This window comes from Salvia splendens, chromosome 4 (assembly GCF_004379255.2).
Source record: "Salvia splendens isolate huo1 chromosome 4, SspV2, whole genome shotgun sequence".
Classification (NCBI taxonomy): domain Eukaryota; kingdom Viridiplantae; phylum Streptophyta; class Magnoliopsida; order Lamiales; family Lamiaceae; genus Salvia; species Salvia splendens.
Window position 1 is genome coordinate 860334 of NC_056035.1, and position 17602 is coordinate 877935.

The window sequence follows — 17602 nt, forward strand, 5'->3', positions numbered from 1 at the left end:
ACCCTAGTTGCATATGCTTAGATGATAAAATTTGATAATATTTTCATGAATTTTGATATACTTTGATATTTATTTGAATATTAACATATCGATTACAATATGTCAATATTAAGTTGTGTTGCTTTTAATATACTACTCCCTCCGTCAGCGAAATGTTGTCCACATTTGACTCGGCGCGAGTTTAAGAAATGTGAAGAAAAACGAATAGAAAAGGTTAGTGGAATGAAAAAATGAAATTATGCATAACTTGTTAACTCTCTAAAATCCCGAGTGTGGCGTGATGCCATAAATATATATTTTCAAGATTAAAACAATAATGTGATGCCATAAAAGCTCATGTTTCAAACTCAATCATTGACTACATACACAACAGTATCCAGAATTTATGTAACAATATGTGTGAACTGAAAAAAGCAAGAAAAATATATCTACCTCTATACTGGCATGCTTCCAGCAGGCTTGTGGTATCTAAATAATTCCATTCATGGTCCACAAATAGAACATGAATTTCATGCATAACCGATAGATATGAATCCATTTCGAATTAGTGTTTTTCGCACTTAATTTGATGCAATAAATTCTGCAAAGAGGCACAAAAAATATATAGAATTTGAATAAGTTGATATTGAAATAAAAAGTGGAAAAAACAAGACTTAATAAGATAAACACAAATGTATATATGTATAAGACCTCAGTAGAAATGAGTTCGAATTTTTTGTACAAATTGAAAGTATGGATTCAAGGTTGTATTTATAGTGTGTTGTGGATTTCAATTAACTGATATTAGTCGCATTTTATATAGTTACCGAAACAATTTTTGATTACCTATTTCACGATATTGGTCGCATATTTTTTTTCAACTTTCCTTGTAAAAGGATAATTTGACTAATATTATAATCAAATTCTGATTTTGAATATTATTTTTAAAATTTGTCTCTAAATTATTGAATTATTAATTTGACTTACTTACGTATCATTATTGGAAGCCAAAAAAATTTGATTTAAAGTTCTAAAAAAAGCAGTTGATAATTAACCTCAATTAAAATAATTATTGTATTTTTTATGCAATCAATTTATGTAAGCAGTTCTAAATTCATGAAATTGAGAAAGAAAAAGTATGCATGTTTAATTTGTTCGTAATGTTGAAGTTAATAACATATGAATGTTTAATTTTTATGCAATCAATTTATGTAAGCAGTTCTAAATTCATGAAATTGAGAAAGAAAAACATATGCATGTTTAATTTGTTCCTAATGTTGAAGTAATAGTAGATACTTATAATTTAGGGAAAAGGCCATGTTTGGAACCACTAGACATGCTCAACGGTTTGCTAAGTTCTTCTCAGCGTCGATCAATACAAGTCAGTGGCCCGGTTTGGAACGCGCCAGATTCGGGAACATTCCTAATGGTCCGCCTAGATAGGGTCAACGCCCGCCGAGATTTGTGTCATGAGAGCCAGTCAATCGTCCCCTGAGATTGAGCGGCGATGGTGTTGAGCCCTAATTCGAGTCAATTCATACCTCACGACATACTCCATTGAAGATGATCCAACTTTTAACATTCAATTTCATATTTTTCATCTTCCGTCCATGTCGGAGTTGTGATCTATGCAATAGAAGCTGAAGACTTCAATATTCAACTCCAAATTTATCTAATTGTTGTTCATGTTTTATTAGTTCTATAATTGTTGTTTCAGTTACTTTGTCTATGAGTAGCTAACTAATAGGGATTTGCGAGTAACTGTTCAATTTAATTAATAAAACACTTATAAATTTTTATTAAGTATGTGGGTAGTGGTTCAGATTACTTGGACAAACTATATATGTCTAGTTTATTTTGTCAGTCACTAATACATTCACTATCACAAACAAAATACTCCCCACCTGTCTCACTTTGTGAACCATTTTTCTCTTTGATATATCTCGCTGACACATTTCTAAAAATTAAAACATCATTCCCTCTACTTTTTTCCCTTTTTCTTACTTTATTCATTCCACTTAATTTACAAAACAACACTAAATAAAATCTCGTGCCGGAATAGAAATATTTCACTTAGAGTGGGACAGAGGGAGTATGAGTTTCCTCTTGTAAGATTCTCATAACTTGTGACGATCCAGAAAGAAGCCAACTTGTTACGATAACGATAGATATATCCCATATTATAAATGGTGGAGAATGGAGATAAAAATGAAATGAAATGAATAAATTTTAGAGTGCTACATTGGGCATTTCATTGTTATGGGCATGTTGTCAATTTTGGAGATAAAAATCGTAATAACTTATGGGCCCTAAATGTATTGGAGTTTCAAACTTATCAATTATGATGCCCCGAAATTGGGCCGCTTATTACAAAAAAAATTCAAATATTAAATTCTAATACTAACAAATAATCGAATTAAAGAGTATATTTTCAAAACGACAAGCAACCGAACTAAGAATTGGTGAAACACCTTCCAATAATGACGTGTAAATTACATTTATCTTTACTTATAGTATTACATAAAAGAAGAAAATAAGAGCATCCGCAATGGCGGACTTCGACGCGGAATTCCCACGGATTTGGCGGAATTCCGTGGCGGACGTCCGCCATTAGGCCACATACGCGCGGATACGGAATTCGCATGAGGACGTTGCAGGTCCGCGCACTTCTGCGGAATTCTGTCCTGACGTCCGCCATTGCGTGGACTGTCACGGAATTCCGCACGGTATTCTGATTTTTGCATTTATTTTTTTTTCCAGAAATTGGTTAATTTGTGAATTTTTTTAATGTGGGAATTCCGTCGGGAATTCCACAGGGGAATTCTGCCACTGTGCAGTGGGAAGTCCTTATGACATGGCAGAGCAGTGGAAAGTCCTTATGACGTGACAGAACAGTGGGAAGTCCTTATGACGAGGCAGTGGGAATTCAACGGGGAATTCCGCCTGGACATCCGTACCATTGCGGATGCCCTAATGAGGCACGAAAAGTTAAAATGATGCCGTGGGACCCAGACGCTAAAAACCTCCAAATAAGCCTAAACTCCAGGTCACGCCATTCATATAAATTCAAAATTCAACAAATTTAATTTAAATTCAACTATAATCCAAAATCCAAAATCCAAAATCATCACCACCTCCAAATTTCGTTTCGCCAAACTGAATAATATTTTCGGAAGCTTCAGCGCCTTCATCAATGGAGCGTCTGCGCCTCTTCCTCCACCACATCCTCTCCTTCCACATAATCCTCGCATCCACCATCTCCCACTACCTCTTCTCTCCCTTCTCCAAAATCCGCCGCTTCCCGATCATCACTCCAATCTCCGAGTGGTTCCTCTCCGTCTACTTCAAATTCGCATGCAACCTGATCCAATGCACAGTCGATTTGGACGACCAGACCACCATGCATTTCCTCGCCCCCGCCCACCGCCGATTCAACAAGCCGAATCTGGTGATGATCCACGGCTACGGCGGCAACTCCAAGTGGCAATTCGTCTACCAGGTTTGGCCGCATTGATTTTTGTTGTTACAATGTGAATCGATCTCGATTTATGTGTGTAATCACACGGAACTGTGGATAGGCTAAAGTAGAAATTCACTCGACTGATATTTGCTTCTGGTTTTCACCTGATTTTATCTGAAATATGAGGCGAAATTTGTGTACCAGGCTTCGCTGCATTGGTTTTGTTGTTCGTCGATCTCTATTTATGTATCTAATCTCACGGAAATTGTAGATAGGCTAAAGTAGGAATTCACTCAGCTGAATTTGCTTCCGATTTTGGCCTGATTTTATCTGAATTGCAGCGAAATTTGTCTACCAGGTTTGGCTGCATTAATTTTGTTGTGACAGTGTGAATCGATCTCGATTTCCGGATCAATTTTGTAAAGTAGAATTCAGTCGACTTAAAATGGCTTCCGTTTTTCGTCTGATTTTTATCTGAACGCAGTGGAATTGTTTATTTAAGGCTATCTTTGTAGGTTGCCTCGCTAGCGGAATCCTTCAACGTCTACATACCAGACCTCCTGTTCTTTGGGAAATCCTACTCGAACCGCACGAACCGCACCGAGGCATTTCAGGCGGAGTGCGTGGCGGCGGGACTGAGGAGATTGGGCGTTGAGAGGTGCTCGATATATGCAATCAGCTACGGCGGATTCGTGTGCTACCGGATGGCTGAGATGCACCCGGAGCTGGTGGAGAAGGCAGTGATTGTGAGCAGTGGGGTCGGGTGCACACAGAGCCAGAAAGGGGAACAGATGAAGAACGTGGGGATTGATGTATTGGATCTTCTTCTTCCCCGGACGCCGGTCGGGATGAAGCGGCTGGTGGAGCTCTCTGTCTATAAGTTCAATCCGCTGCGGTTGGCCCCGGATTTCGTGCTCGAGGAGTTTATTGATGTGAGTGCTCTAAATGGCAATTCAATGTTTTGCAGCTCTATTGATGCATCTTTCTTCTACAGTTTGACAATGCGTTAGCTCTTTTAATGTTTGATGTTACTGTTGCATTTGCTGGCCTATGGTGATTATCTTTAAATGCTGCTAAGTTAGTTGTGTGGTGATTGTGATGTTGAGTCTGGTTATCTTTAGATGCTTTCACATTGATGATGATAAGGTAACACGTTGGATCAATCGTTGATTATGTAGGTAAGGTGCGAATATCTGAATTATGGCTATTGCATGTTCAAGAATTGAGATGTTGAGTCTGGTTATCTTTAGATGCTTTCATATTTGATGATGATAAGGTGACACGTTGGATCAATAGTTGATTATGTAGGTAGGGTGTGAATATCTGAATTGTGGCTATTGCATGTTCAACAATTGGCTGCTCTTTCAGTACATGTCCTTGTCTTGCAGTCTTAGTGTCGTCGTGGACTATTTGATGACGATGTTGCAAGTTGATATTTGTTATTGACTTTTCTATCTTAGTGGTTGGTGATAAAATAAATAAGCAGAGGAGAGGAAACTTTTCCGGATATGCTCCTTGGTTTTGTTTTCTTGATCGAACTGGTTACACATTGCTAGAAGTAATATCTATTTTATCATCTAAGGTTTCAAGCATCAAAGTGGTAGCTTATAAGTTATACCTTGCTTATAAATTAGCAAGAGTTAACTCTTAAGTAATAATTATGATTTCTAAACATGTCACAATCGGTACTTGTTGTTAGAAATCAAATTGAAGTTGACGGGATGAAGTGCCAAACATATATCGATATCAGTATATGTGGATTACTTGTCAGCTTAGATGATATTTTCTGTATCATAATGTCTACCCAACTTGTAAACAACTTGCAAAATCTAGGAAGACAGTGGGTGTTGGCCCTCTTAGAGAGCCAACTATTTTCGAGCAGGTATCTGTCATTTGCAGCGTTACTTGTTCTTTTTTGGTCTCTGATGAATGAAAAACATGTATTAGTGAAGTATACAGTACAGTGTTTTTGAATGATTGTGTTAGAATTCCAACAATCACAATCCGTAACTCCTTCGTTCTCACATACCACGTTCTTTGGATAGACAATGTGCAACACTAACAGGAAGGAGAAACAAGAGCTGGTAGAACATCTCTTGGCCAATAGCGAAAAATGCAAGGTCCAACCACTCAGTCAGGTAAATTCACATTTCATCTTATTTACGATAATACATATCGAGCTATCACAAAATCATGACATCCTGCGATTATGAAGGAAATATTGCTTGTTTGGGGCGACAAGGATAAGATCTTCCCTTTAAACTTTGCCTATGAGCTGCAGAGGTACGCAGCTTTTCACCTTAAATAAAAATCTCCATTCTTTAGCTATAGCAAAGGCAACATAAATCACATAATTCATCTTTGTTAATGCAGAAACTTGGGCCCGAAAGCTAGTCTGGAAATCCTCCGAGATGCAGGGCATGCAGTAAACTTCGACTCTCCGGATTCCTTGAATGATCTGATAAAAGGATTCATCTTAGAGTGATACATACCAAGCAGGTTTATCTTCATACGGTTGAAATACCCGATAAAATGTTCTTTCGAAGGCGTTTTTGCTCGATTATAGATGCCGGGGCAATCTCGGATCATAGGCATAGTACACAGGCCGTGTGTGTGTCTCTGTGTCTCAAATGCAGCTGTAGTGTTGTCTGTAAGGCTTTTGCTAGTTGTCCTGGTTCAAAAACGTGGCTTGTAGAATTTGTATAATAGTTGTATTGCATGATTTTGTGGAAACTATCAGCTGCCATGAATTCTAAAATTATCTATCAAACGTGTTTTATTTTTCATCTGTGATTATACGGGTTTACAAACTATAGGGATCATCTGAGAATTATTGGTATGCTTTTTATTGTATTTACTACATTACTTTGTAAGTTTAAAGAACCCAAGATTTTCTAACATCACTTAATTCTATTATCAGAATAAATATAATTTTTTTGATAGACAAATGAATTTAAGTCTCAAGATTGCGTCACGGTGTTCAGTGGTGAACTTGAATTTTAGCTTGCATAATTTTAATTACTACTATATGATTAAAGATTTTCAGGTTGGGTACGGTAATAGGTGTATATTTCATTTATAAATTATAACGATGCGTTATATTATAAGTAATGGATAAATCATTTTAGCCTCTTTATGTGGTCTCTATCACTAATAAGTAATGGATAAATCATTTCAGGCGCATCCCAATTTTGACTGTGTCTCCTGTCTGTCAATTTTCAATTGTTTAGGGGTAAAAACAATTCTCTAGTGACGGAGAGAAATGGTCATTTGTTAAATTTAATAGTATTAAAAATTAAAAAATGTATTGCAAGAACAATAAGAAAGTCAGAGTTAGAAAAAATAAATCGACAATTAATTATTATGAATAAATTAATATGGACAAACCAAATGAAAAAAATTATTAAGAGAGTACTTATAAAATTTGGCATTAACCATATGAGAGTTTCTGTAAACACTTTTATTACTTTATTACATTTATAGCATATTAAAATTACCATAATTTTTCTTTACCTATAACACAATAATAGTATTTTCTAGTAGATAGATATACGATTATACGATAAGAATACTTTTTTTAAAAAATAGGAAATGAAATGAAAATTACTGAGCAAAAACAAAACCTTTTTTTACGCGGGGGGAAGAAATAGGCGACAAATTCACACACACAGAGCAAACCGGAGAAGAAATTCCGAGCAGTCAATAAGCGGCGGAATAGATGTCGATGCACGACCGCGCGACGGCAGCGGTCCTGGCGCAGATGATGATGGCGGCGGACGGCGCCTTGTTCGGCTTCGGCGTCGCCTACGTGGCGTATCGCAGCATCCGCAAATACGCGGGCACTGCATCCGCCCTACGGAAAATCCGCGACGCGCCGGAGGTTCAGCCGTCCGATCTCCGCTCGATTCTCACCGAAGGCGATGATTCTACTAGCTCGGATCCTGACGGCGGAGAGTCATCCAGCTCGAATGGGGGCGGGAGATTGGTCATCGTTAGGGGTAGTGTGGAGGTGAAATCGGCCGCGGAGAAGGCGAATTGGAAGGCCTTGATGGGGAGCAATTTAGTCGCTTCGAAGGCTTCTGGTGAAAAAGGGGTGATTTTGCAGAGAACTCAAACTGTATGTTATTTCCTATTTTAGCCTATTTTTAAGAGAATTTTATTCTAAAATTCAGCATTTCTACTTTTACTGATTGAGTAGGCACGAAGTGATGATGCTTTACTAGTAATCTCTAAATCATGTTTGTTGAATTAATGTTTTCTCCTTTGAATTGCCCCTTGAAGTGTATATACAATGAGTGGAAGGGGGTTTTTGGATGGACTGCTGACCTGCGCAATATGATTTCTGGATCCTTGAAAGAGCATGAGACATCTTCTACGAGGATGGTAATTTGCTATATCTTCAATAATCATTAAATTTTAACATTTAAAGAGTTTGTTTATATGCTTTCATTTGCTTGCAGTTGTGGTATCATGTCCTGTTTTATCTGCCTTCACTTGTTGCTACACATTTTATACGTTCAGAATTATTCGTCAAATCATTTAGTTGTTGTCTGCTTTCTAAATGTATTGTTCTTCTCTCGCTCCTTAAATGCTTTGTTTTGCTATATATTGTCAAGCATTAGATAGTTTTTCTGTATATATGCAATGTTCTGAAAAATTGGATTCTATGGCTTGGTCATTAGAACATCAAGCATAAAGTGACTAAGAGCCACTTACATTCTGCTTCCTCTCAGAATGACATGTTATATTTTGCTAGAGATCCATCTTTATCGCTCCACTCTAGTTAGTAACTGGACACTGGATTAGACTGATTAGTCATAGAGAATATTTATTGTTTCTGCAACAATAATATTGAGGTTGGTCTTCAATGACATATGCATTGGATATTTGCCCGCAGGTACCTTTCATTCTTGTTGAAGGCACGAAATGGCCGCACTCTGATTATGTTGTTGTCAACATGGAAGGATCAAATCACCCGCTACCTCTAACAACAGTTTATCAGCACTTGCAGCCTATTAGTGCTACTCCTTTAACTTTCCTGCAGGCAATTTGTGGTCTTGAATATCCTGTGAGTTTCATATTATCTATACTTTTTTGTGATAAAAGTTGTTGTACGCTGTTCTTTATTATTTCATACTTACAAAAACAATTTTCCCTCAGGTTGGAATGCTCTATGAGGAAAAAATTCTTCCTCTTGGGAAGGATATAACTGCTGTTGGAATCTGCAGTCTAAACAACGTGGCTTTTGAGATAAAAGCCTCCAAGGATCTTCCTTGTTTCCTGTATGTGGATTTGCCACCTAAACATCCATTGATTATGCGTTATGTGTTAGCCTGCTAGATCATGATATGTTCACTTTATACTATGACTAACTGTACTTATGTTAGGTGCTGTGTGAGAACTGTTACATGATTTCTTCATTGTGTTACCTTTGACAGTATTCAAAGCAATATTCTTGACATTCCTGCTGTTATTTAAGAGTTTGTTGAATGTTGAGACCAATTTTTTATTCTGGCAAAGTATCTACCAGGAAAGCTCTGCAACTTGTAATTCTACATTAAGTGTAGCCTCTGGTGCTAAATTTTCCTCCTCAACAAGAGATGTTCTAGAAAACTGACAACTGCTCTATCTGTAGGTCTGCTTTGACTAAAGATCAACTCGTGGTAGATCTTTCCTTCAAGACAAAAGTGTTAATGTGGAGTGGACTTGTTTTTGGAACCATTGCTATAGGTATCCTGGGCTATTCTGTTGTAAGGTATGCTTCTCTAAACGTCTGTCCTACTCAGATTAGGTTTTAATCTACAAAGAGTTGGTGTTATAGAAATACTTCCACTAACTAGGTAATAATTTCCCAAATGAAGATCTCTTTGTTTGCCTTGAAAACTAGCTTCTGAGGGAATTTTACTCTTTCTTTCATGGTCCATCAGAAAAGCTTCTCATTTTTCCGAACTTTGATGTTGAAATAGTACATGTTTTAGACACGAGCCAGTTTCTGTGGGATCTTAAACTATATTCTTGTGAGAATTACAACTAGATTTTCACATTTTCCCCTTGCCCACCTTTTATCAGAATAAGATTTTAGCCCCTAGCTTATCTGAACTTCAATTAACTCTATCTCTATTTGTTTCTATGGAATTTTCATTCAAATTAGTAGAACACTAATTTGCATATTGCTATTCTTGTGTCTTCACACAACTTTGTGTAGGAACTGGACCAAGTATAAACAGTGGAGAAGCCAGCGGCGAACTCAGCAGCAAAATAACTCTACTATCACTGGCACTGAATCTTTAAACGATGAAGTCTTGGATGAAGAAGCTGAAGAAATTCCCGATGGAGTGCTCTGTGTCATTTGCCTCATGAGAAGACGGCACTCTGCCTTTGTCCCCTGCGGACATTTGGTCTGCTGTCAGCGTTGTGCGCTCTCTGTCGAGCGTGAGATATCTCCAAAATGTCCCCTATGCAGACAGACAATCCGGAGCTCAGTGAGAATTTACGACTCCTGAGAGTACTCAAGATGCCTGCCAGATTTAGCATAGAGATAAACTACATCTGTGTGATATTTATTTTGTACTAACCATAGATTCATTAGAAAGTATTGAGAATGTGACAATACATTTGTATATATACTAAATTTTGTGATATCTTATTCGATCCATCTTCTCCTTCATTCTTGTTTCTTTTTCGTTTCCTTTAATTGAGATGCTTTTGAAGAGTGTGTGGACAGGAACCAGAGGTGACAGGACTACAAAAAGAGAGTAAAATTCATTCAAGAAAACAGAGGGCAAAACCATTTCTTCACAACTATGTCAAACACTCCTCCACTCTCACATCCATCTTCCACAGTGAGCAGAACGACACCGGCTGCCCCTTCCACCATAGCCCGACGCAGCCGTCTTTCTCATCGGCCCGAATCTCCCAGTTGCTGTCGTACTTCCTCAGCAAGGCTCTGGCTCCATCAACGGTCTCCTCTCCCAACACCTCTCCTTTAAATCCTGCATTTTTCATTCTCTCACACCATTTCTCTTTCCTCTCATTCATCTCCCCCACATTCACCAGCACCTTGGCTGCTTCTGCTTCGATCATGCGCCTCTCGTCGCTCTCGCGGCCTTTGTACGCTACGCTGGTCGAGTCCAAGAACCTCCACAGGTAATCCACCCTCCTTGAGAAGGCTGTTGTGAAATCTCCACAGGTATTGCAGCTGCAGTCTGTGTTGTTTTCACTCAATATTACTCCCTTTGGCTGCAGGCTTCTTAGCACTCTCAGAAACTCTGTTCTGCCGTCAGGGGCGCTGTGGCTGAGGTTGTGCAACCGGAACTGTGCGCAGATGATTAGTGTTTCGTCTCTGGTGGAGTTGATGGCTTGTGAGTTGAGATTTTGGAGGTGGGAGCTGTCCATTTTGTTGATCTGCAGGTTCACATTCATGTCCTTGGCGAAGGTGAGGAGTTTGGAGGCGAAATCGTAGTTGTGAGGGGCATGAGCGAAGGGGGTGGCGTTTCTTGACTCGTCGTCGGTTGGGGGCGGAGGGACCACCGTGAGGCGGACTAACGGGGGTGGCCCGCCTGCGCGACGAGTCAGTTCTTCGAGGAGAGTAGGCCATTGGAGGCCATGTGAAACTCCAATGTCAAGAATGTGGAGATTGGTTGGTTGATGCTGCTCGCCAAGAATTTGAAGTATTGAGGTGTTTGCAACATTGTTTGGGATTCGAAACCATGGGTTGATGTCGTTGAATTTTATCAGGGAGTTGCTAAAGAATCTGGGATGGCTAGATGCGAAAGTGTTTCCAGACGACGACGAGAAGCTGCCTGCGCCAGCACCGCCGGCGAGGTGGTGCGTGATCGCCTGAAGGCCGTGGTGCGCCAGCCGGTGGTTGGCGTCGCCGTTGAGGGATGCAAGGTCATGCAGCACGTACAGAAAGTGCTGCACGCGGGACGGATTCCGGCCGGTGATGGCAGCGGCGCACGGGTTGAGCAGCTGCTCCGCCCACCTCCCTTCCTTGTTGTTGCCGTTGTTGCCGCCGCCGTTCCCTCCTGACTTGCCTCCTTTCTTGTTCACCGGCAGTTTTCTCGGCTCGGCAGCCACCTCCGCGCCGGCCTCGTGCCCTCGACGGCTCGCGCTCTTCCGGGCCTTCTTCGGGCTCGAGCAGTCGGGCGTCAACTTCCTCTTCTTGCTCAAATCTATGGACATCGACCGGTCGGAAACTACCGAGTCTGCTGGAGTCGGGGCAGTGCTAGCCACGGCCGCCACCACCGGAGTGTTGAAGCTACTATTGATCAGCTGTTCAAGACTCTGGCTTTGATCCCACCATGAGTCGCCGCTGAAGTCTCCGCCCTCATAGGGATCGTCAAAGATCGTCGGAAAGTACGAGATCGAATCCTCGATCCATCCGACAACGTGGTCGGGAGGCGGGCCAGTCTCCGATCCGTCGATCGTCATGATTTAATTAGCTATTATCGCTTTACCAAAGAAAAAAAGGGGGAGAGCAGCTAGATCAAAAAAATGTGTTTTAAGTTGTTGATAATTTCATTTGATGAGAATGAGGCCTAAGATAGGAATCATAAGCATCATGGGGCGGTGTGTTGTTACGTTATATCATGTGTTAAATAATACAACAAGAATTAGTCTATTTGGGAATGAGACAAATCGAGGAATAATCAAATTTTAGGGTGTGCTGTTATTTTGGATGTTGTGATGTTTTTATTAAGCTTTTCTTGATGGTGATTAGTCATAAGTAAAAGAGGAGTAGTATTTTATTAATCATATTCCTCATAGTTGTCGAGTTTGTAAGAATTTGAAATTCTTGGGAAATTGGTGTGGGGTTGCGTTTGAATTTTTCAATAGACGGCATACTCTTTGAGACTTTTGATTTAATCTATGAAGATAATGTAATGAAAATGTGATTCTTTATTAGTAGAGATTTGTTTTTATTTGGATTCAAATTGTCTTGCAAACAACTAAATTGTTAGCTAAGAATAATTCGGTTTGCAATGGAGTAGTATTTATTAATAAGAGCTCTAATCAGCTGTGGTTGTACGTGTCAAATGTGGAAGGCAGCCCGACCCAACCCGGGCCGGCCAATATCAGAAGTCGGGCATGACAGAAAATTCATTGAGCTGAACCATCAATTATATTTAGATGCCATATTTGAAGAGTACAAAAATTGATGGTCAGATCAGATCCATTGCAGAAATATTCTTTTCCACAATAGGCGCCCAGCGACCGCCCAGCCGAGCGCCGGCGCTGGGCGGTTCGCTGGACGATCTATTGCAGCCGCCCAGCGGGCGATAGGAGAGAGAAACCGCGCAGCGCTGGGCGGTCGCGTGGCGCTGGGCGGTGCGCTGGGCGGTGCGCTGGGCGGTCCGTTCGGCACTATTGCAGCGCCCGGATCGCCCAGCGCACCGCCTAGCGCGAAAAAATAAATTTTTTTTTATTATTGTATTTTTTTAAAAATTTATGTACTTTTTTTTATTATTGTAATTTTTTAATTAATGTACTTTTTAAATTATTGTACTTTTTTAAATTTTAATAGTATTATTAAACTTTTCCCGTATATGTCTCGTAAATTAAATTTCGCATATTGTGTGATTGTTAATTATTTCATTTTGTATATATTTGTTAATAGTGATGTGGATATTAGTGGCTAGGCTATGGCTGAGCTATTGCTGGGCTATTTGCTTGTTTTGTTGATGTGGCAGGAGGATTTTTAGTGCTGCTGATGTGGCAGTGGCTGGGCTATGGCTGGGCTATTGCTGGGCTATTCCTATTGTGGATGGCCTTAGAGCATCCACAATAGGAATAGCCCAGCCATAGCCTAGCCACAAACTCCTCCCGCCACATCATCAACACTAAAAATCCACATGTCACATCATAAATAGCCCACCAATAGCCTAGCCACATCAGCAATAGCCTAGCCACATCAATAGCCACATCACTAATAACAATTATATAAAAATGAAATAATTAACAATCACATAATATACAGAATTTAATTTACGAGACATAAACGGGAAACATTAATAATACTATTAAAATTTTAAAAAGTACAATAATTTTTAAAAAGTACAATAATTAACAAAAACGTACAATAATTCACTCCTCTGCTCCGTCGTCGTCTCCTCCGTCGTTGTCGGCACCATCGCCGCCGCCGCCTCTACTCCCGGCGGCTTCCCTCCGTGCCGCCTCCAAATCCTCCTGCATGCTCAGGAGCAATGTTTGAAGCAAACTCTTCTCCACGGGGTCCACCGCCGCCCGCCATTCGGCCATCGTCTTGACCATCTGAGCGCGCGTTTGTTGACGCGCGAAGAATTTGAGATCCGCTGTGGATTGGCCAGGGGGGATGCCGACTGGACCTCCTGGGAACCCCGACGACCCCCCTCGCTTCCCGTTGAGCCCGCCTGTGCCCAACCGGACGAGTTCGACGAGCGAACGAACGAGGGGTCGGGACCTCCTGGACCGTCTCGGGGAGGTCGTGGGAACTACCGCTGCTGCCGTTGAAATCACCGGTATAGTTCAGTCGTTGCTTATTCGGCCAGCCAGCGTCGACACCTACTCGGAAATCCTCGGAGTCGTTCAGCACAAGATAGCAGTTCCAGTAGGTGAAGTCCTTATACAGCCCCTTCAGGGGGAAGACTTTCTCCGCTATCCTCCTACAGTCTTCCTCCGTTTGGCCACTGCTCATCATGCGGAGGGCGTTGGTGTACAAGCCCGAAAATCGGGAGACCGCAGCCCTGATTCGGTCCCACCCCTTCCGGCAATCCTCCCCGGTGCATCGCCTCCCCTCCGGGCAAAACCTCTGGTAGGCTGCTGCTATCTTGCCCCACAAGTTGACGATCCTCTGGTTGTTCGAAACGAGAGGATCGTCGCAAACACTCACCCACGCCTTGGCCAGCGCGACGTTCACCGCGTCCGTCCACCTCCTCCGTACCGAGCTGTCGTCCTCACCCGGCTGCGAGGACTCGCCGACCCTCTTCCCCTTGTTTTTCTTCTTTGGGGCGCCACGACCCCGCCCTGCGCCCCCCGTTTGAACGTGAGCATCCGGAACACCGAGAAGATCTAACCCCAATTCATCGAAGGAGAAAGTGTCAAATTGGGGCAACGGCTGCGCCTCCGTTGGGGTCGATGTGTGCGACGAACCAGTAAAAATCGAAACTGGGGCGATAGACGTCCCCCGGCGTCCCCTGTGTCGCCAGGGATCCCCCCGTCGCCGGTACCCCCCCCCCCCGGCGTCCCCTGCGTCGCCTGTACCCCCCTAGGCATCATCTGCATCCCGGGTGCCCACCCCGGCATCATCTGGGCATTGGGTGCCCACCCCGGCATCGCCTGAAACCCCCCGGCGGACTCCCCCCGGTTGGCATCCCGGACATCATCTGCTGCCACTGGTACATGCTGTAGTATGGTGGCATCTGACTCCATCCACTTCCCACGGGGACCGGGGGAGTTTGAGCTTGAGACCCGCTACTCCCTGAAATAGGCTCGTTGTTGAGATCCATTTACCGTTGTTGATCTTGTACAGAAATTTAGATAGAGAGAGTACTCGTTAAAACAAGTGGTGCGAATGAAAATGACGTGCAAGGCGCGTATACATAGTGTTTCGGAAAAAAAAAATCGCGCTAGGCGGTGCGCTAGGCGATCCGGACGCTGCAATAGCGCCGAGCGGATCGCCCAGCGCACCTCCTAGCGGTTTTTTAATCCGGAAACCGCTAGGGAGTTGCAATAGATCGCCTAGCGCACCGCCTAGCGCCGGCGCTCGGCTAAGCGTTGCGCTAGGCGCTATTGTGGATGCTCTTATAATCTTTTTTTCGCTCTTTCTGCAATTGTTATTAACTAGACCCCACATTTCATCGTGACTGAACCATCAAATTTTTACTCATATTAGACACTCTGAACAAAGATAAGGATTTTTCATACTCAGATTAATTAAACCATACGTTATAATTAATCATTTCAAAGATCACCAAGCTACAAGAAGATAAGGGTAAATGATAAGGGTGAAGTTCCTTTATCACGATAAAAGGCAGTCGCCGGAGCTTTGCCGGTCGATCAAACCAAGATTTAGGATTGCAAAAAGATAAAAGACGATAAAAGCTAAAAAGATAATTTCATATTTCTTGATTGGCATAGAAGAATACAATATCTCCTATTTATAAGACTATAATGACTTAGGGAATAAGAAATAAAGATACTACGAATATATGGAAAGATATGTTAACTAACTAAGAGAGATTTGGGGATATTCTTGAGATATTCACGTATCAACTCCCCCACGGTTGAAATCCACCTTGTCCTCAAGGTGGAAACCACGAAGCAACGACTAGAGTTAAAAGCCCCAAAAATTGTTGAGAGACGTCTCCACCGGGATCAAACGCACAACGAACGGCTGAACGTCTCCCTTCATCAACCAGATTCGCCAACGGATCGACCTTGAACTCGTTCTGACACTCTATCATCCCTTCCAAAATCACGATCTCGTCCTCCTCGCTCCACAGCCTCTGGAACATATTCGACTTTTTCTCCGCCGTCTCCGGCTCGGCGGCAGGGCTCTTCTTCGGCTTCTTTGCATCCTTACTGGCCGTGTCCTCAGCGGGGCGTTTCGAAGCGGCGGTGGATTTTCCCGGAGTGACGGGATCCGCGGCGGGCTTGGATTTGGTCTTCCTGTTTGATTTCGGAGTCTCTTCGACTGGCTTCGCGGCGAGTGGCCTGACTGCCGGAGCGTCGGACTCAGACTCCGTTTCAGATTCGGAGTCGTCTTCGTTGTCGGAGTAAGGGTGAGGCAGCGGCTGCGAGGGTGAATCAGGTTCGGGCCGGAGAGAAGAGTGCGTTGCTGCGACCCTGCGCTTCATCTCCTCATAACGTGGCTTCTCCGAACGAGGTTGAACATAACGGTGCTGGTCGAAATAACCCCCGCCGTCCCGTCTGCCCCATGGGCTGTCCCACTCAGAGTCTCCACCCGGCGTGTGTCGATCGGCACGATAGTCCGATATGTGGCTGGGGTTATCCCACGCCGACCTCGGTCTGCTGCGTTGAGTATCGCCGGTCAGCCCCTGTCTTTCCCAAATTTGCTGACCCGGCAGATTAGTGAGATGCGGTCCAATCTGCGCTGGGCCCTCGGCAAACCCCAGTGGCACGTGTCTGTCCCACGAAGACGAGCCATGCTGAGAAACAATCTGGTGGCCACGCGTCGAAGTACCCTCGCTCACCCCTAATTGAGGCAGTGAAGTAGCCGTCGTTGCCGTCGACCAAACTGGGCGATTCCGCCCCGAATCCAGTCGCTTTCTCAACCAATCAAGATATGGCGGCTTCGGATCGGGTCTAGGCGGCGGTTGAGCGATGGCTTGCCGCCTCTCCAACGCATCGAAACGAGCTTCCAAGCGCGCCAACGACGCCAACACGTGCTCAAACGCAAGCGACGTGTAATCCAGCGCTCCACACACCGGCGAAAACTGCTCCAGATCGCGGATTACTCCGGCGGACGTCACAACGATCGATTCCGTCGCACGATTCGACATGAAAAGTGAGTTCGACAATGAAAGCACCAGTTGATAAGGGTGAAGTTCCCTTATCACGATAAAAGGCAGTCGCCGGAGCTTTGCCGGTCGATCAAACCAAGATTTAGGATTGCAAAAAGATAAAAGACGATAAAAGCTAAAAAGATAATTTCATATTTCTTGATTGGCATAGAAGAATACAATATCTCCTATTTATAAGACTATAATGACTTAGGGAATAAGAAATAAAGATACTACGAATATATGGAAAGATATGTTAACTAACTAAGAGAGATTTGGGGATATTCTTGAGATATTCAACAACATGTGTAACAGAAATCATATATCTCTCAATAGACGGCCTGCCTTCATGTCGCCCCTTTCGATCATTTCTCGACCGCAGGGGTGGAAACAAATGAAGAAGATAGTCTTCATGCCTATTGTGACCCCAACTGTCGCAGTTGCGTTTTGTGGTGAGAAGTTGATAGGTAAGAGTGTGCTGGTGAGCTCCGGCGTCCACACATTCCTGCCACATTTTGATGTTCCTAAGCCTACCCGGAGTTTCATCGGTGCACGTATATGAACTCCCCTTGCATCGCACTTGAAGGAACGAACACCTTCTCCTCCACCGCTTCAACTCATGGTTGGGGTGGCTTGGATGATGTGTGATGGCGCGGCTTTG

At 42.8% G+C, this 17602-nt stretch overlaps 4 protein-coding genes across 4 annotated transcripts; 2 read left to right on the forward strand and 2 right to left on the reverse strand.

Moving 5' to 3' along the window:
- The first annotated feature begins 3049 nt into the window (after window positions 1-3049).
- On the forward strand, window positions 3050-6225 carry LOC121801498 (2-hydroxy-6-oxononadienedioate/2-hydroxy-6-oxononatrienedioate hydrolase-like). The gene is made up of 5 exons (XM_042200999.1): window positions 3050-3478; window positions 3955-4371; window positions 5485-5577; window positions 5655-5722; window positions 5813-6225. Exons 1-5 carry the CDS (start codon window positions 3173-3175, stop codon window positions 5922-5924), a joined length of 996 nt encoding a protein of 331 aa, XP_042056933.1. The 5' UTR covers window positions 3050-3172; the 3' UTR covers window positions 5925-6225.
- An 838-nt stretch (window positions 6226-7063) lies between these two features.
- Window positions 7064-10106, forward strand: LOC121798084 (E3 ubiquitin-protein ligase SPL2-like). Its single transcript, XM_042196917.1, has 6 exons — window positions 7064-7556; window positions 7721-7822; window positions 8337-8507; window positions 8600-8721; window positions 9075-9194; window positions 9645-10106. Exons 1-6 carry the CDS (start codon window positions 7158-7160, stop codon window positions 9940-9942), a joined length of 1212 nt encoding a protein of 403 aa, XP_042052851.1. The 5' UTR covers window positions 7064-7157; the 3' UTR covers window positions 9943-10106.
- Window positions 10107-10240: 134 nt separating this feature from the next.
- LOC121798083 (protein NODULATION SIGNALING PATHWAY 1-like) lies at window positions 10241-12078 on the reverse strand. The gene has a single exon (XM_042196916.1). It carries the CDS (start codon window positions 11870-11872, stop codon window positions 10241-10243), a length of 1632 nt encoding a protein of 543 aa, XP_042052850.1. The 5' UTR covers window positions 11873-12078.
- Window positions 12079-15709: 3631 nt separating this feature from the next.
- Window positions 15710-17091, reverse strand: LOC121799733. The gene has a single exon (XM_042199188.1). It carries the CDS (start codon window positions 16939-16941, stop codon window positions 15721-15723), a length of 1221 nt encoding a protein of 406 aa, XP_042055122.1. The 5' UTR covers window positions 16942-17091; the 3' UTR covers window positions 15710-15720.
- Window positions 17092-17602: the final 511 nt, after the last annotated feature.